We start from the raw sequence: 20,467 nt of genomic DNA on the forward strand, positions 1-20,467 counted from the left end.
AAACTCTTCTCACTTCTTACTCACTAGTGAACAATGCATAGTAGGTTTATATTTTTATCTCATTCTCTAAAAAGAAAAACGGGACCGGAGTCAGCAAGAGTAGGGTTGTCAATGTTTTGTTCGTCAGATAAGCAAATGAGAGTAGATGTGTTGATATATAATCTGTAACTGTTTAATCTAATTAAATGTTTGATACAATTAAAGTATTGCTTCATTAGAGCATCATCAACGCATTGCTTTTTGCAATTGTGACACATCAGCATTTTTAGGAAATCAAAAAAGTCAAAAATGAATCAAGTACCAACGCGAAATAAGAAAAATTCTTGTTTCCATTTCGCACGGCTAAAGTTGTCCCGTGCAGACATGATTCTTTTATAAACGGCACAAGTTGTCCCGTCCATCAATTCCCCCCATTTTTATGGCGCCAATCTATTTTCGCGCCCATTGTTTCCCTCCACTTTCTACGTTATATATCACAGATGAATCACAGTTGAAGCATCCATCATTTCTTCATCTCCTCTCATCAATCAAACTTTTTATATTTTGTCATGGGTTCTAGTCATAATAGCAATTGGTGCGAAAGAGTAAGTGAACTAATTTTCAACGATGATGATGAAAATATTGTAATCGTTCAACAAATGCAAAGTGATGCAGTTGTAGTGGCGTCAATGATTCCGGCTTTCAACGCTTTATCTGTACCAAAATGGGGTGGATTTGTTAATGGTAGAGAATACACTAACCGCGATCGTGTTGGTGCGCATGAACGGTTGGTGGCTAATTATTTTGCTGATAGACCAACTTATAAAACAGGTAAGTTTTGTCGTAGGTTTCGTATGAGAAGACCACTTTTTAACAATATATTGGAAGTTGTCACTAATTTTGATCCATATTTTAAGCCTTCTTGTGATGCTCTTGGTTTGCATGGGGTTTCGGGTTTGGTAAAAATGACAGCTGCAATACAGATGCTTGCTTATGGTTGTCCAGCTGATTCAATAGATCACTGGATAAAACTTGCTGAGAGTACGGCCCGAGAATCACTTCATCATTTCTGCAATGCAGTTATCAACTGTTTTGAAGAACAATACCTGAGAAGCCCAACGGAAGAAGATGTAACACGCTTGCTTTGCGATGAAGTGAAGAACGCGGTTGGCCGTATGTTGGGTAGTTTAGACCGTATGCACCGGTATGGAAAAATTGTCCAACTGCGTGGCATGGAACTCATTTGGGCCATGCTAGAAAAGCGACTCTGATTTTGGAAGCAGTTGTAGACCAGGAGATATGGTTTTGGCACGCATACTTTGGAATGGCTGGATCGTGTTATGATCTTAATGTGTTAGATAATTCTCATTTATTTGATAATTTAGTCGAGGAACAAACCGGCTTGTGTTTATCAAGTTAATAACAATCCTTGCAATATGGGCTACTACCTTGCTGATGGAATATATCGACCATGGGCTACACTGATTCAAACAATCCCATCTCCTGCTACTCCTATGGATACTAATTTTGCAAAAGCGCAAGAAGTAGCTCGTAAAGATGTGGAACGTGGTTTTGGTGTTTTACAGGCTAGATTTGCAATTGTTAGCAGGCCTGCTCGTTAGTGGGATAGAGGAGTTCTATTCCGTATAATGAAGACATGTATTATACTTCACAACATGATTGTTGAGAATGAACGTAATGTATAACTTCCAAAGTGGAAACCACCTTCAGATGAACGGTTGCGGCATGAAGTTGAGATGCAGAGTAATGACCATCTGCTTGTGCAAAACATGGTAGCCAGGACATTAAGTATTCGTTGTGGAGCTACTAATCAACAATTGAAGAATGATCTGGTTGAACATCATTGGGCACGTTATGGTGCACGCCACAACCAAAGGAACAACTAATAAGTTTGTTTAAGTTTGTTAACTGTGTTTTTTAAGTGTGCTTTATGTATTTTCTATTAATTGTACTTTCATCATGTTTGTTTAAGTTTGATTTGTCTTAGTTGAATTTTCTCGTTAACTGTACTTTCATCAAGTTTTGGTGCTTTCAGATTTTCTCGTTGTAATTTTATCAAGTTTGTTTTGTTTAAATAAGATTGTGATTTGTTGAATAAGATTTGCACATACTTGAAATTAAAAACGTTACAACATACTTGAAATTAAAAACGTTACAATATAATTGGAATTTAAAACGTTACAACATACTTGAAATTAAAAATGTTACAACATATTTGAAATTAAAAACGTTACAACATACTTGGAATTAAAAACGTTATAACTAAAAATCATCATCTTCATATTCTTCATTTTCATCCCTCAGAAATGGATTGGGAGAGCGTGGTTGCGTACCACGAGATTGACTAGCACTGTTTGTTGATCCAGAAGAAGAAAAAGACCCAAACTGTTGAGAATAATGGGTTGGAATGTTTGGACTAGGAGGGGTTGGAATGTATGGACTAGGAGGGGTTGGATAATTAGGAATAGAAGGAGCAGCAGGAATACCTTGTTCTTGTTCAACCCACTTACGATAGATAGCTGCTTGCTTAGCTTCCCAAAATGTCAGTTGAATACCGCTAAACTTGCTTAGATCAAGTATCATGATATCTTTGGCCGTTTTTCTGATCCGGACACTTCCCTCGATGGTTGACTTTCTTCATCTAACGAAATATTGGCTATTCCAATATTGTTAGCGGTTGATCCACCACTGATGCCACCACTAACATCACTACTAGAAGTGGTTCTCTGTTTTTTTGAACTACTATCACTTCTAGCTTGATATAAATGATTTCATTTTGGACTTAAAATTAAAATCCAATAACAATGCTCAAATTTAAAATGTTCCTTTTGAACAGTTAAAAATATAGTACGAGCTCGTGACATTGTATCATCCGCATTAGTACAACTAGCATTCATTCTCAATTGTTGATCATAATAACCTTGAAATAAATTTACCGCATGTTGGATGATGTGAAAATGCGCTTGAACCAATCCACCGGTTAAATTTGGATTTGCATGACCAAGTCGGCTCATACGCTTGTTCATTTAATCAAGCAATTTTCTCAAAAAAAACATGCCTATTTTGGCCCGCTCCAACAACTGCATCTTCAAAATAAAAATCAACTATGACATAAAATTTCATCTTCAATAGTTGTGGAAATTTTTGAACGACCTTGAACATAGGTATGTTGGTCGTTTTCTTGGTTTTGGTTTTCACTATTTCTACCACCTCTATTTCCTCTACCTCTGTGATCTTTGTGAAGACATTTTGTGATTTTGGTGAAGAATAAAAGAAGAAAGAAGAAGATGAAAGTGAATTAGTGAAAAATGAGTTAAACATATATGGAATATATATAGGCCCCCAAATCGGAACTAAATATAAATCGTTAATATAGCCGTTAATTCCAACGGTACAAAAATCGAACCGCTTTTAATTTTTATTAAAAAAAAAAAAAAAATGTTTGAACGGCTAAAGTAGAACTGTGCACACATTTCTACTCTTGGACGGGTCTAGTTTTCCTGTGCGTAATCTTGGACGGGTCTAGTTTTACCGTGCGAACCATTTCTATTTTCTTAACCAATTTGGCTTCACTTTTGACAATTCTTAAAATAGAAACGATCATTTGACAACGCGTTGGTGACGGAAATTGCTATAAAAATTGTCAACTGTCACATTGAAAATAAAAAATAACAACGCGTTGATGATGCTCTTAGAACTCTTTAACTAAATCTGCTTCATTCATTAAGGGTATGACAACGATGGTTAGCTAAAAAGTATTAAGGAGTTTCTTTTCCACAAAGACTCTTCAACTTCTCCTGAAATAGGCGGCCACTAATGTGGTCCCGCTTGTCATATTTTGAAAAGAATCTTCAACTTCTTCCGGTATAAAAGAAAGAAATATCAACTTCTTTTGGAATAAGTGACTTATTAGAGTTTGTCTACCCCAAGGATATCCTTAGGACGAGATCCGAGACCGTTGGATGTGTGATCTAACGGTCCGAAAATAAAAAAAACAAACTCACATTCCCTCTCTTTCTTTTTGTTTTTAATTTTGGGACGGTTGGATCTCGGATATTCTGCCCAGGGCGACTTATTATTATTCTCTCTGAGTGATTGTCCAGATCGGGGCTGGACGTAATAAGCCCAAATAAAATGAAGAAAGCCCAAAAGCTTGTTAAAACTGTACCAGGTCCAATTAACACCTTTTGATGAACAGACGAACCAAAGAGACAAAAATGCGGAGTAGGTTTGCATTTTTATTTCATTCTCTAAAAACAAGAACGGGAAGAGTAGTAGGGTTGTCGACGTCAGCATCGTCAGATAAGATAGTGGCGTCCGTTTTGTTTGAGAGATTACCTGTTGTCATTCCCAAAATTGAGCCCGCTGTTTACGCTTTTCAAGAATTCTCGTAAGCAGCACTCAGATTTCTTTATTTATTTAATTCTCTGTTCAATTTGTTTGACAGAAGGTTTTGCTATTGTCGCTCAGGTATCGTTGGACGCAACAATATCGGAGGAAATACCCAGACGAGGTTTTAGGCAAGTCTGATGCTAGGTATTTCTTTTTATTTATAATAATAATAACTTCATTTGCATTTGTAAATGTTTACTTTTTATTACATTTGGTGATTGTTATCTACTGCTCAAATTTAGATATTCTTAGTTTCATTTCATGATTTAGGGAAAAGGTGACTACCATATTGACTATGTACCAGCTCCACGAGTCACTGAAGCTGACAAAAAAACAATGATAGGAGGTACCAACTTGTTCTTATATTGCTTTCTTCTAAATAATCTTACTCACTTAAACGTATAACTCTAAATTGCATTTCGGATTCTCTTTGAAGAGTATATGTCACATTGTTAAACTTTCTCCTAGGTAAACACTAGGTCCATGTTAAGTTTGTGATTTATTTCTTCAAGTTTCTATACAATGAATTTATCCTATTACCATGTTAGAGCTTATTTTTATTTCCTGAAAGATGATTGAAAGGTGCCTAGCCTCCTTGTGAGGGTGATGGCTGTACTAAGTGCCTTTGTACCATCAGATAGGGGTCTCTCCAGATTCTGTCCTATAAGTAACCCCACACCTTGTGGGTGGCTAAGTTGAGGATACATCATCCTTCTATGAGCCAGTTTTTTACAATTGGGACTAGACTCGTCTTGATATTGCTAATGCTGTCTACATTTGTGACTTGTGAGCCAGTCGGCACCTTAGACGCTTCACCTGACGGCTGGTGGATGGGTTACCTGTCTAGTGTGGGATAAGGACGTTGGGAAGGTGCCTAGCCTACTTGTGATGGTTGACCAGGGTATGTTAGCGTCTGTACGGTCTGGGGCATTTAGCACAACCATCACATAATGCTTAGTCCCATTCAGTAGGAGATGTGCTTAATTGCTTAAACCAGTGTTGGCGGCCTTTTAAGATAACCCTCAAGGTGGAACAAGCAGCATAATAGTATTAATGGAAACAATGGACTACAGTTTCAGCTTAAGTAAGAAGGGAGCAACATTAGTTAAGAAATAAGTTTCTTTAAGCTTCAAAGAAATAAATAACTAGGACCAACTCCCAGACAACATAATCCAAATCCTAATTGAATTGTCTAACAATTTGCAGTTTATAGTTTATGTTATTTGTTTAGTGCTTGAGACCCCTTACTACCAGTTTCCTTCGTTTGCATGTTGAAACTTCTCCTTATGAAAAATGGACTGGAAATGTAGTGACTGGATCTATATAAATAGGACAACCCTGTTTAGGTTTGAGGTTATGTGGTTCAAGGATCCTAGTTTCATTATTAATATAAAAGATCTACCCTGTTTAGGTTTGAGATTATGCAGTTTGAGGATTCTTGATTCATTCTTGACAATACCACCTTGCTCATTTCTCATCTTCAATTTGTTAGACAATATTATTATTATTATTATTTTTTGGTCGGCAAAGTTTAGGTTTTAGTAGGGGTGGAACTTGGGTCGGGTTAGCCCATGCCCAATGGACTAAAACTTGATTTTTGTTGGTTCTGGATTAAGAGCATCTTTAGGAGAGCAACCAAAAAAACACCAAAGTTTTGAACCAAACCAAAAAAACACCAACCATCTTTAGGAGCAACATCAAATTTTCGACATCAAATGAAGCAGATTTTCCAACACCGCACTAGTGAAGCCCATCTTAAAAGCCCAAGCCCATGCGGTTTTTCAAAAACCCCCGCGCGATCAACTTTTTTATTTTTTTTCTTTCTTAATCTCTTGCGCGGTTTTGGCAAAACCGCGTCATTGAAGCCCACAATCTAGTCCAAGCCCACGCGGTGTTGGCAAAACCGCGTGAGTGATTTGATGCAGCATCAAAGCTAGAACCAAATATTGGCCAATTTGGTGTTTGGTTTGGTATTTTTTTGGTGTTTTCATCAACATGTGACTCTCCTAAAGTTGAAAAAATACCAAATTGTTGGAAATTTGGTGTTTGATGCTAGCTAGAACCAAATATTGGCCAATTTGGTGTTTGGTTTGGTGTTTTTTTGGTGTTTTCATCAACATGTGACTCTCCTAAAGTTGAAAAAATACTAAATTGTTGGAAATTTGGTGTTTGATGCTAGGTTGGTATCACTCCTAAAGATGCTCTAATATGTCAGATCCGGTGGTCCGGCTTGATTTTGTAAAATCAAAACCCTTCGGTTTTGGGTTGAGCTTGGGTTAGAATATCAAAAACCGAAAAACCGAGTCCGCGTGTGCATATATGTACGCATATATTTCAATCCTTCTATTCTTGTAAAAAATAAGGTTGAGAATCTTTATTTTAGATAGAATAATATAATCAACAAGGTTAATTTCCTTTTTAAACAATCAAATCTTTTTTATTTCATTAGAATATTTCAATTTCGGTGTTTTTTACCTCCTAATTCCAAAAAAAACCCGAGAAATTTGACCAACCCGATATAACCCGACCCAACCCGAATTGGTCAGATTAGGGCTTGGATTAAAAATTTAAGGACTGACTAGGGCTTGGTCCGGGCTCGAGTTGAAGCATTTGAAACTCGGGTTGAGCTCGGATTATGTCTCAACTTGACCTTCCCACCCACCCGAGTTCCACCCCTAGTTTTTAGAGAGGTCCCCTACCCCTTATTATTAGAATTAAAATAAAGTTTGTTACATCCTTACTCTCTCACATATTGTTTACCCCTTGCATCATCATATATGATTTTCTTTACATCTTCTGAAAAGGAGCTTGGAACTAAATCTACATGACTAGCTGTAGGAGAATTGCTAGCTAAAGCATCAGCTAGTTTTTTAGATTCTCTGAAGTGTTCAAAATAATCCTTCATGCTTCAATGCTTCTGATCATCTTCTCTGGCGCCAAGGATGGTGACTCCTCTTTGTTAAGAAAGTGATTACACCCATGGAGTCTGTTTGTGCTTTGATCCTCCTGATTCCATGCCTCATTGCCATATTCATTCCATGCTCCATTGCCTGCAATTCTATTAAATCTATAGAATGCTTGCTGGTCTTCCGTGACTTGCCGCCAAAAACTTCACCATTCTCATTTCAATGACTGTTGCCCAACCTCCTAACAGCCCTTGAAGAGTTCCATCTGTGTTTAAGTTATGCATGCCCATTTCTGCCTTTTGCCACGTGCATCTTTTCTGTTACCTTTGTTGAACCTGTATTTTGACATTCCAGATGTCCATGGATCGGTCTGCTGCTGGTCCACATTCCATCTTTGTAGCCAATGTTAGTAGCTTGATTCTTGTGTCCTCAATCACTGATCTCACTAACTGAATTGCAGAAGCATGTTTGTTTTCAAAAATTCTTTCATTTCTCGCTTTCCATATCCAGTAGTTAAATCCATTCCACACTAGTCGTACTGCATCTTGCTGAATTCCTTTGCCTCTTATAACAGAATCAACCCACAAAATCTCCCCTTGCCATGTACTCTCTCTGCCTATTAAATCCCATGTGTTTCAGTAGCATGTTCCATGTATCATGCGATAAAGGGCAGTTATGAAACAAATGCTCTTCTGTCTCGATCTCTTTCCAGCAGAAAACACACAAGTCAGTTGCAACAACCTTCTGCTCCTTTAGTTTCCACAAAGTTTTCAACCCTCCATTTTATGCCATTGTATGCTCGATGAACGAATGACGTGGTATTTTGTTCGAATACCACACCGTTCTATGCCATTGTACTGATTGTCTTTCATCTCTTAAGCTCTCATAAGTTTCTTTCATGCTGTATTTCCCATTTATAGAAGCAGACCACACTATGTTATCACCTTCCCCCATTATTTCCACTTCTTCTTCGAGTACTTCAATTATTCCACATAAATGGATCTTGATGTACTGTGGAAACTCCCATTTGCCATCTGTAATGAAGTTTGAGACTTTGACATTCAGGTTGCAGCTAGATCTATACCTCAGTTCTGTTGGGAATTTATCATGAAGAATTCCAAAAGGATGCCACGGTTCATTCCAGAAACTAGTCCCTCTTCCATTGCCAATCTAATGAGGCACGATGCCCGACACTTCCTTTCTCATTTTCAGCATATTCCTCCAGCTCCATGAGCAGTCGTTGGGTATTTTCAGCTGCCATAGACCCCTCCCCTTGATTAGGTTTTTATGAACCCACTGTACCCATAAGTTGTCGGCCTTCTTTATAAGTTTCCATATATGCTTCATGGTTGCTGCTTGATTAGCCTTCTCGAGGTTTCGAATCCCCAATCCTCCTTCTTCATATGGATAGCACACATCTTCCCACCCTATCAGAGCATGAGATTGCTTGCAATCCGGTCCAGTCCATAATAAGTTCCTTAAGATTTTATTGATGTCATCAAATAGTTTTCTGAGGCAATGTAAAAGCCGCAACCCAAAATACACTGAGATTGTTCAACACTGCCTTTATCAGCTGTAGTCTTCCCGCACAAGATAACAACTTTCCTTTCCAGCTTTGTATCCTCCCAGTGATCTTCGAAATTAAAGGGCAGCAGTCTACGGACCTTAATCTTGTAGTGATCAGTAGAAGTCCTAGATATTTCACTGGCAACTCTCCTCTGGAGAAAAGAGAACTTGCTCTGTGTCTGTACTTGTGATATCATCCACTCCAGTAAAGAAAACATTGCTTTTTTGTACATTCACTTCCAGTCCCGAGACTGTTGAATACTTGTAGGTTCTCCTTAAGCTTTATGGCCGTGCCGATATCTCTGTTCATAAACACCATTATATCATCTGCAAAGGATAAGTGAGTAATAATTGGATCTACACACTTATAATGTAATTTATACAAGTCCCTCCCTCACACTATGATGCATTATTTCAGTGAACAAGTCCATGACAAGAACAAAAAGGTATGGTGACATAGGATCTCCTTGCTTGATCCCTCTCCTTCCCCTGAAGTACCCATAGGACGATCCATTTATCATAATAGAGTAAGAGGCTGTCTCAACACACACTTTCACCCATTTAACAAATCTCTCTGGCATCCCAACTCTTCTCAGTGCAAACTCTACTACTTCCCATCTTACTGAATCATAAGCTTTCCTCAAGTCTACCTTTGCAGCACACCTTGGTGGGCATTCATTCCTGTGGTAATTGTGCATTAACTCATGAGATAACAAGATATTGTCATGAATGCTTCTCCCACTAACAAAGGCTGATTGGTTAAGATTAACCACTTTTGGCATAATGTCCTTCATTCTTCTTGTCATTACCTTAGTGATGCACTTGTACATTACTCCGCAACATGCAACGGGCCTGTAGTCTGATAGTGATAGGAATGAGTGTGATGCAAGTAGCATTTACCTCATTTAGAAGCTGACTAGAGAGGAAAAAGTTCATAATTGCCTTTATGAAGTCTTCACCAATGATACTCCATGTGCATTTAAAGAAAAAAGAAGAGAATCCATCACTACCCGGGGTTTTATCATTCCCAATATTGGCCAAAGCCTCTGTTATTTCATCCCTAGTCATCTCTCTTTGTAATTCCTCATGGTTAATTGAGCATATCTGATGTCTTGGCTCAATTACATCAAAATTGAGAAGTCCATATCTTATGTATGATTAGGACTATAGAGTTCTCTGTAGAAGTCCACACATCTGTCCCAATATCATTAAAATCCTGTATGACATTCCCCATAGTATCTCTCAAACATGTAATCTTGTTTGTAACTCTTCTTGCTTGCATAGTCTTGAAGAAATACTTTGTATTGTTATCTCCCGAGCCTATCACTTGATCTCTGGACTTCTGCCCATACATATCCTCCTCAGATGTGGTTGCTTGTACATAGGATTTAATTATTTCCTTTTCTTGTCCAATTAATACTCTGTTCCGAGGCTGGCTTTGTAGTTCTGTTTGCACCCGATCCATCTCTTTCTTTGTTTCTTGTACCCGATTCACTATGTTGCCAACCCTTTCTCTGTTCCACTGTATTAGCGCTGCCTTTGTGAGCTTCAGTTTTCTCATGAATACATACATTGGATTACCCACTACCTCACTTCCCCAAGCTTCTTCAATTGTGTTTAGAAAATCTTTTTCTCTGTACCAAAAGTTAAAGAACTTGAATGATTTTTTTCTTTTGGTTTCTCTGTATCATCAAGTGACTACCATGGGGGTGTGGTCTGAGATCGCCATGATTTAAAAACTCAGCTTCATGATCTCCATATTCACCGATCCATTCTGCATTTGCCATCCTCTATCCAGTTTGCAGCTAATCCGATCTTCTTGTTTGTTGTTCCATGTGAATAGATTCCCTTTTAAACTTTATATCAACTAGCCCAGCTGACGTGCTGCAATTCATAAAATCTGTAAAGTTATAAGGCCTTACTTCTAATCCTCCTACTTTCTCTTCAGGTTTTAGAATTGAGTTAAAATCCCCCATAAGCCTCCAAGGTTTCTGGATCGTGCACGATAACTCAATAATGCTTCTCCATAACTCTTTTCTTGTAATCATCTCTGTGCTAGCATATACTACTGATATCACAAACTCCTCCCCAGTTATAGTAGCCACTTCCATAGTTATGTGTTGAGTATCCTTCTTTAAGACTGTTGCTGTACATACCCTAGGGTCCCAGCAAAACCATATGTTTCCCCCTTCACTGCCATTGTAGTTGTCGTCTATATGCCATTGAGTGAAGGTTTTTGTGGCTACTTTCTCTCTATTTTTCTCCTTGACTCTTGTCTCTACCAATCCCATTATACTGATGTCATATTTTCTCACCATATGTTTAACTTCAACTTGCTTAAACGCTCTATTAAAACCCCTCATATTCCAACAAGCAAAATTTATCATTAAAGGGGTTGAGGATGTGTACTGGGACTAAGTTTAGTCCCATCTTTTCTGCTACCACTAACTGTTTCAGTCCTCTCTGATGTTTCTCTGGTGTCTTTTGCTGGTATGGCATCTTTCTTTTGTATACCATCTTCTGTCTCTCCACTTGTTATGAATAAGTGCTTGAATCTATTGTCCCCATGTTGCAGCAGCTGAATCCTTTGCCTCACTTCTTCTGCATTTTCTGTCTCCCCTTTTTTGTGTTTCTGCTGTACTTGAGTTCTCACTAACTTCTATTATCCTCATACCTTGGCCTGTAGCCTCTTCTCCACCTGTTTCCTTTTCACTTGCAATGCTCCTGGGTTTGCAGCTGTGTTTTTTGGTTGGGGACTCCCATCCTAACTCATCATTAATGGTCTGCACCTCTTGTACTTCTAGTTCCTGTCTCTTTCCTTTCCCTATTGTTTCTTTGTCTGCTGCCTCTTTCAAAACCCCTTCTTCCTTAGACTCTCTGTTAGCATCTTCAGGTTTTGTTTCTCTTTTCAACCAAACTTTGTTTCCCTCCATCTCAGACTTGGGTTTCTTCGGGCATGTTTGGTCAGTATGTCCGAATACATTGCATGCTTTGCAGCATGGGGGCTTTCTGTTGTATTCGAATGACACCTTGTATGCACGTCTTTGATCTAATACTACAGGAATGTCTGCTGGGTATGCACACTTTGATTCAATTTCTATGCAAAGTCTTGCATATGAGGTTCTGCCCATGCTCTCTGTGAGTCGATCTGTGAACATCGGAACTCCTATTGCACTCCCCACTTGACTGAACCCAGCTTTGTTCCACATTTCCATTGGCAATCCTTTGACCACAACCCATATCGGAATCGTCTTCAATTCTCTTGTTTCTGCCTCCACAAATAACTTCCACGGCGTTACAACAAATAGCTTGCTTGCTATATGAAAGGATCCAATATCCAGGACTACCTTCCGATCTTCTTCCTTCTCAAATTGGAATGTAAACATCGTGTCCCCATAAGGTTTCATCGTGAAGTTCTTTAGACGCCAAGTTCTACTAACTATTTCCTTTACATAGTTGTAGTTCAATCTCTTACCAACAAATGATCCAACCACCAAGTTTTCAAACTTCTTGTTAAAGGCAGTAAATTATGACTCTTTTTACGTGAATGATTGGCTTCCCATTAACTATGGTAGGTGGTATAAAGCTCAGTTCTTCTCTTCCAGCAGCTGTCTTCCCAATCACTTCAGCCCATGTACTTCTAGTGTTTGAAGCCATCGTAGTCTTTTCAATATTCTCCTCTTGCTCGACAGCAGCAGTAGATCTTCCTTCTGTGTTCACTGAGTTACCTTTCATGGCAGCAAAGTTTCCATCTTGTTTTGTCTTGCTCACCTCTTCTGCTGTAGTCGAAACCTCTTCGTCACTCGCTGGTGCTTCATGATAGCTGTAATGCTATATCCAGTGCCTCATCCATAATTGGATCTCTCTCCCTGGTTTCTACCATATCAAGCTTTTTCCTGAATCTCCAAAGATCCAGTTCCGTGACTTCTTGAGTAACACAGACTTAACAAATTCCATATCCTCATCCTCATTTGTGGGTGTTTTACTCTCATCTTCCTCTCCCTCATTGCAAATCCTAGCTGGTGTGCTAGGGTTTACGGCTTCAGGAACCCTAAACTCACTTGTTTTTTGCATGTTTTTTATGTTTTTTGTTAAAAGACTAAAATACCCCTAAGGCTTAAAATCTCCCCTTAGAAGTCCCCGTTAACAAACTTTTTTTGTTAGACAATATTATTCCCTTTTAAGAGATGATATTGAGCAGGTTAGGTGGTTTTGAGGCACCCTCTGTGTTTTGTAGCTGTGTCTGGGGTATGTGTTACTTGGACGTGGTGCTGATCATGTGCCTTCTACTTACCTGTAACTTATAGGTTGTCATATTGCTAATATGACTCATAAATAATGAATGTGCGTGCTGTTTAGGAATATGACTCAATAATTCTTGGCAATTGTACCTTACGCCATGACGTGGTGACAAAAGCTTGGAAGCTCATATTTGCGTTAAAATGTAACAGTTTTGTTTCTCAAGTTTTCTTTTGCTAATCGTTCCTTTCCTTGCTTTTGTTTAGATCGTTACAGAGAGCACTTGACAGAAGACTTTATCTTCTCCTCTATGGTGCTACGTATGGATGTCCAGGTGGAAATCCTGTTTGGCATTTTCCGGAAAAGGTCTATGAAACTGAAGAGACACTTCGTAAGGTAAAAGTCCATTGTTGTTTGTTGGTTTCATTCGATTTTTATTTTTTATTTATTTATTTATCTTTTCAAGTTTTAACTCTGTATATTGCAGTGTGCAGAGTCAGCCTTAAAATCAGTTCTTGGAGACCTCTCCCACACATACTTCGTTGGGAACGCTCCTATGGGTCATATGGTGATACAACCAACGGATGATATGCCTGATACTCTGTCCTTTAAGGTATGTTTATTTTATTTTTATTTGATGCGTTTAAGTGGATATTTGGATGCTTCTAAGATGCATATTATCACTACCACTGATTTTATAAATTTGTCCAAATTAAGTTTTTCCTCTAAACTATATGATCTGCTATTATCTAAGTTAAATTTACATGGATATGCGTGCCTGTATCTGACACGGATACGAAGTGTCTGACGCTGTGAATATCCAACACTGAGGTATATCACATGGCACGGACACATGTATACGTATCCGACACGATTTATTTTTTGAACTTGGCGTGTCCATGTAACATAGGCTATTATTGGTTTGCAATGTTAAAATTTCTTTCTCAAAAAGAAACAATAGTAGATACGTCAAAGGTGTAGTTTGTTACTTCAGTTGTTGCTTTGCATACTGAAGAATAGTCTAGGTTGAAAGTCATAGTTATGCATCCTTAATGATGCTTTGAGGATCTGTTATCGACTTTTGGCAAAATTCTCTTTTACTGCAGCAACATATGATGATTTGAAGATGGAGGGAGATAGAGTTTCTTAAAAAACTGAGGAATTTAGTAATCTCTATATTTGGTCCTTCTTTTGTGTTATGGTGAAATAGAGCCTGAACTAGCAATTCTATAAGCGGACAAAACATTTCATTGTGATGTCATACCTTTTGCATAATGGGTCAGCAACTTAATGTTACTGGCAAGATGAGTTCATCTGTTAGCAGCACTAAACCAAACAAGTCCTTAGGAACACTATATAAGAGATTCTGTATTGGAGATAGACAGATGATAAAGATCAGACATTATATAAGAGCTTCTGTAATATGCAATCTTTACTGTGTACTTCCTTACAGGGAAAGCTCAATGTGAGACAGACAGATGATAAAGATCGAACATTATATAAGAGATTCTGTAATGTGCAATCTTTACTGTGTACTTCCTTATAGGAAAAGCTCAATGCCAGACAGACAGATGATATATATCATTGCAACTTTTGATTTCCCCAATAAGTCATGTGACTTCAACATTTGTTCTTTCCATGGCCTTCATTTCAAAAGGATGACACTGTTTTTTTCGATAACGAAGGATGACACTGTTTAACCTTTCCTTTTTTTTCAATGCTTCTGGTTTGTTTTCCTCAGAGATTCTTTTTCAAGTCCCAAGTAATTGCTACCAACAAGTTTAGGATTGGAAATAGTGAGGATCATGTCTGGGTGACCAAGGACGAATTAACGGAGTATTTTCCAGAGCAAGCGGCTTTCCTTGACAAGATGATCATCAGCTGAGGCTTTATATATTCGGAGTTCCGATGCTTTTCAGTGAGAATATCAAAAGCTTTTCTCACTTGAAATTTTGAGCCACAGCCTCCGTATGTTTTCTCATGTCTTGTGGTCATAATATTTCGATTCACTGCTGAAACTAGAGTGTTCCAGATTTTATGGGTATCCAGTTTTTGTTATGAGCATTTTACATGGTTCAGATCGGTTGATTTACATAGAAATATCCTACTCTATTTACATTTTAGAGTAGTAGCGTTCCATACTTAAAAAATAAATAGAGTAGGCTACTTTTATGATATCATTTGTTTACCTGAAAAAATGTTTGCTTACCAATCGGACACAAATGATATCATTTGTTTACCAATGATATCACTTTATGATAAATGTTTGCTTACCAATAATATCATTTGTTTACCTGAACTTTTATGATATCATTTATGATATCACAAATGTTGATTTTAGTGGCAAGAATGGGTAGAAAAAGGAAAAATTCATTTTAGTAAAATCTAAATAGTTTAGAGCATCTTAGGAGAGCTACCAAAAAAACACCAAAATTTTGAACCAAAAAAACACCAAGCAACTTTAGGAGCAACATCAAATTTTTGACATCAAACTACGCGGTTTTGGATAAACCGTGTCATATAGCACATGCGGTTTTGGTTTTCCAAAACCGCGTCACTAAAGCCCTCAATTGATAGCCCAAGTCCACGCGGTTTTGACAAAAACCGGGCCATGTATCGCATTATAAATTTGTTTCTTTTTTTTTCTTTCCCAATCTTTGGCACACAGTTTTCACAAAACCGCCATATAAGTCCAATTAGAAGCCTAAGTCCGTGACGGTTTTTTGGCAAAATCACGCGTGAGTGATTTGATAAAAGCACTAAACCCCAAAACCAAATATTGGCCGATTTGGTGTTTTTTAGGTGTTTTCATCAATATGTGATTTTCTTGAAGTTGAAAAAACACCAAATTGTTGATATTACTCAAGATGTTCTTAGGAATGACAATCCTGGAAAGTGCTCAATAAGCATGGCAAGTTTTTTTTCACATTAATTTTAGGAATTATGATTTAGTTTACATTCATACTTCATGGTTAGGTGAAGTGAAGATTTGACTGAGTTGGAGTGGTGCTACATCACATTTGCTTTACACGACAGGATTTTGATTTTGATTTCTTTTTTTGGCGTACAAAAGTTAGCACAGTTATTACCGACAGGATATCCTTTTACGTCCCCTAGCATCATAACAGATGACCAAAACTCGACGATGTGTTATGGGTTCCCCACGCCCAAATCTCTACAAAAGTAGACTCTAATTTTCATTCAGAATTTTTCTGCTACAATGAAAGTGTAAATGTCTCTGTTTTTGCATCTTCTCGGGCAGGGATTTTAGTGATGAAAGTATGAAACCGCCTTCCAAATCCTTGAATTGTATTCAAATAATTGGCTACTGGCTTCCATGCGCGGCCAAAGAGATACAAATAAACAAGAAATTGAGCAATTGTTGGCAGATGTTCTATTTGAGTTATAAGATAGTAGTAGTCTCTTCTCTCTTCTGCCCATTAACGAAAGCAATCATTCATCACTGTACCAGAAAACACATAAAATGAAATGAACAATTTTCAACTGTTCCAAAAGCAGCCAACATGAAGCTGGTGGCGATAATGAAATCCACTTCCATAGTCTTCTATGTTCATTTTTTTTACTAAAAATTGGTTTCATAGTCATATTTTTATTTGAAAAAAAAATTAAGCTGGGGTTATGGCTGACCCCTAACCAACATTCATTTTAACCCATGATAGCTGTGTCCTTTAGCATCCTCTCTTACAATAGTTGATAATTGTTCACAGAGAGGAGAAAAAAACAGAACAGTGTCTATATCGTCCTCTACATTGTCAAAAAGTTTTCTGTTACTTTTATTTTGTAATGACAAGGAAGACAAATACGATCACGATAGCTGTAAATCCTCTAAAGTGTAGATTATGAATGTTAATTACGGCACTTTGACTTAACTTTTCCAAAGTTGCTTTGGTGAAGGATTGATTCTGGTGTTGGACGTCCTTTATAAAGACACCAACACTCAGTTTTGCCACTGAAAGAGAAAGGCATAGCCTTATTCCTGAGTCACATATATTTCTTCCAACTCTTCTGTACACCTACCTATCTGTATGGCCATTTGAGGGAGGAGATGGTTCTTTTAAGACCAAGGTTGCTAAATGTTTTACTTGTATGGATAGGGGTGCCATTGACTTATGCACACGTACAGAAGCAAGCATTGCCTGGTTGCCAATCATACTGTGGGAACTTTACCATTCCCTACCCTTTTGGCCTAGGGGAGGGATGCTATGTTGACAAGGGATTTGAGATCCTCTGCCAAAATCGCAGCAGCATGTTCGATGATAATACTACTTTTCGTCCGTTTTTGGGAGCAAACGGTGTTGAGGTCGCTGAACTATCTTTAAATAAAGTTAAGGTGCTATGGCAGGACCCTGCCTTCAACTGGAGTCAATAAAATGGTTAAATCTTACTGGAAGCCCGTTCACCTTCTCCAGCACAGACAACAAAAAATTGGCCTTGGGCAGTGACGTCGTTTCTTATATCTCTAATTCCAACATCGAGATAAACATGACTGGGTGTGTGTCCATATGTGGAGTCAGTGCGTTTCACATCTATCTCAAAGCATTCCATATATGGCTAGAGAGTATCAACACACACAACAACAGATCGTTCAAAAGTTCCAATTATGATGAACCGTACATAGCGCTCGTGGCTGTCGATGGTTTCTCCTATGATTTACCAGATGAAAACAGTACAATACTAAACAATGTTCAAGCACCTGTTTCACTAAATTGGGCTATAGGGGAACAAACATGCAAAGAGGCACAAAGAAGTGACGGAAGTAATTTTAGATGAGGGAATCACAGCCAATGTAGTGACTCAATCAACGGCCCAGGACTTCGTTGTCGTTGCGTAGAAGGTTATCAAGGGAATCCATATTTGCCTCATGGTTGCGAAGGTATGATTATAACTTGATCTCATCCTCCTATATTGCTAGGAGAACAAAACAAATTCCTCTCTGAATAACTTAATTATAATCATCCTTCCGGCAGTGAGATGTGACTAACGTGAGTACTACTAGTTGCGTTAACAGTCCTAATATGACATTTTACTCCAATCCAGAGCTGACCTACGGGTGTTTTCTTCAACTCACCTTCCTCTTCAGCTCATCCAACTTCTGAGGTACAACCCAGACCTTGACCTACACGTTTTTCTTCAACTCGTCTTGCTCCTCATCCAATTTCTGAGACAAGAACTTGATGTATCATTTCAACTTTCAAAGAATGTCACAAAACTGCTTTTGAATTGAACTTTGTTCCCTTTGCATAACTTCCAAGAGTTCGACTCTACTTTTAAACTTTGATTTCGTAGTTGTGAAGTAGTCTTTTTCATATATATATCCTTTTTGAGTTGGAAGGTCTCCTTTTTCAAAGGTAAGTTGGAATTCGTATGTTATCAAACAATGAAAATGACGGAGAAATTTCCGTATTACAGTGCAGTGTAGTGTGTGTTCTGTGGCTGGGCGGTTTTGCTTGGTAATATTTAGTTCTGTAATAATCTGTGTTTGTGATGTTCTGATTAGCAGATATTAACGAGTGCGAGGGTCCAAACAAGTGCATGAGCAAAGCCTAATGCTTCAACACACATGGGGATTATTACTGTACATGTCCATCTGGGCACCATGGTGATGGCAAAAGAGATGGATCGGGTTGCACACCTGGAATTATCCAGACTAAAGTGGTCCTAATAGGTGACTTGATCCTTTCCTCCAACATAAATCCATTGACAGTGATTCATCTTTTACAAGAGCATATATTTTCTATTTTTATTTTGTTTTTGGTTAGCAAACAGAACAGTAATGTTTCTAATTAAATTCCTGGACATACAATGGTTAAGTTTAAGATAGAGACCCTTCTGCTGGGCGGAGGGTTTTAAAACTGATAGTTGATGCATCAGAATACACGTTAGGGTGCTGGCCGGGACTATATCTTGGTGTCCATACTCAATAGGGCATGATATACTCCCGTTAAACAAGATTGGACAGCACAATAATAACAACCATTTCCTTTTGAATCACGCAGGTATTGGAGTAGGCATAGCTCTAATTGTTTTACTTGCATTTGGTTTCTAGGTGTACAAGATACTAATGAAAATAAAGCGCATGAAAATCAAAGAGATGTTTTTCAAGAGAAGTGGAGGTTTGTTGCTGAAACAAGAAATCTCTTCAGGAGACTACAATGTAGAAAAAGGCAAAAATATATGACAGAGGAGAACTTGAGAGAGCAACAGACAACTTCAATGCGAGTCGGATTCTTGGTGAAGGAGGTTTTGCTACAGTTTACAAGGGAATGCTACCAAATGGTAAAATAGTGACGGTCAAGAAATCGAAAATAGTGGATGAAAGCCAAATAGAACAATTCATCAACGAATTGGTTATTCTGTCTTAGATAAATCATAGGAATATAGTAAAACTTTTTGGGTCCTGTCTAGAAACCGAAGTTCCTCTGTTGGTTTACGAATTTATATCCAGTGGAACGCTCTCTAACCATCTGCATGGTGATTATGACAATGATGATGATCACAAGCCTACTCTCTTTTGGGACACTCGCTTAAGAATTTCCATAGAAATTGTAGGAGCAATCGCCTATTTACACTGTGCCGCTTCTGTGCCAATCTTTCAGAGATATAAAGTCTTCTAACATACTTTTGGATGAAAACTTTAGAGCTAAACTGTGATTTTGGAATTTCAAGGTCTGTACCATCTGAAAAAACTCATCTAACAACGGCTGTGCAAGGGACATTTGGATATTTGGATCCCGAGTATTTTCGTTCTGGCCAATTCACGGAGAAAAGTGATGTCTACGGTTTTGGTGTACTTCTTGCTGAGATACTAACAGGAGAGAAGCCAGTTTTCTCTACAACAACTGGAGTCCAAAGCCTTGCCATGCATTTCATAACATCAGTAAAAGAAAACAGTCTGTTTCAAATTCTAGATACTGTGATATCGACAGGGGCAAGGGAAGAAGAGATTTTACCTGTAGCCAAACTTGCAAAAAAAATGTCTAAAACCAACTGGAAAAAAAAAAGAGGCCAACAATGAAAGAAGTAGCAAGCGAACTTGAGGGATTGCGAAGTGTTACAGAGGTACCATGCATTTCAAAAAACTGTCAGCAAACTGAACACTGATTAGGTGGACATTCAACTTCGAGTGAAGAGAAATAACAAAGTAATCATGGTAGGTTCGCTATGTCATCCAATGATAGGGGGCCTTACAAGAAGGGTTTCAGCTTTTTTGTCATCTGTTTCACTACTTGCCATGACAAGTGACAAACACCAAACACATCGTGATCATCATTGACTCATTGTGGTGAGTTATGTTCACGCTAGTTTTGCCTCTTTGAGAAGTTTACTCCCACTATTATCTGCTA

The 20,467-nt window shown here is 38.2% G+C and overlaps 1 protein-coding gene and 2 pseudogenes across 3 annotated transcripts; all 3 read left to right on the top strand.

Moving 5' to 3' along the window:
• The first annotated feature begins 1,415 nt into the window (after positions 1-1,415).
• On the top strand, positions 1,416-1,886 carry LOC147494551 (uncharacterized). Its single transcript, XM_086568173.1, has 2 exons — positions 1,416-1,596; positions 1,711-1,886. Exons 1-2 carry the CDS (start codon positions 1,416-1,418, stop codon positions 1,884-1,886), a joined length of 357 nt encoding a protein of 118 aa, XP_086424299.1.
• Positions 1,887-4,065: 2,179 nt separating this feature from the next.
• On the top strand, positions 4,066-15,181 carry LOC147494552 (uncharacterized; annotated as a pseudogene). Its single transcript, XR_015199980.1, has 6 exons — positions 4,066-4,390; positions 4,471-4,536; positions 4,662-4,738; positions 13,370-13,499; positions 13,591-13,716; positions 14,845-15,181. The product of XR_015199980.1 is annotated as an uncharacterized LOC147494552 (transcript).
• A 2,039-nt stretch (positions 15,182-17,220) lies between these two features.
• On the top strand, positions 17,221-20,225 carry LOC147494553 (wall-associated receptor kinase-like 1 pseudogene; annotated as a pseudogene). The gene is made up of 3 exons (XR_015199530.1): positions 17,221-17,997; positions 18,625-18,789; positions 19,171-20,225. The product of XR_015199530.1 is annotated as a wall-associated receptor kinase-like 1 pseudogene (transcript).
• Positions 20,226-20,467: the final 242 nt, after the last annotated feature.

Source organism: Coptis chinensis, chromosome 6, assembly GCF_015680905.1.
Source record: "Coptis chinensis isolate HL-2020 chromosome 6, ASM1568090v1, whole genome shotgun sequence".
Lineage (NCBI taxonomy): Eukaryota > Viridiplantae > Streptophyta > Magnoliopsida > Ranunculales > Ranunculaceae > Coptis > Coptis chinensis.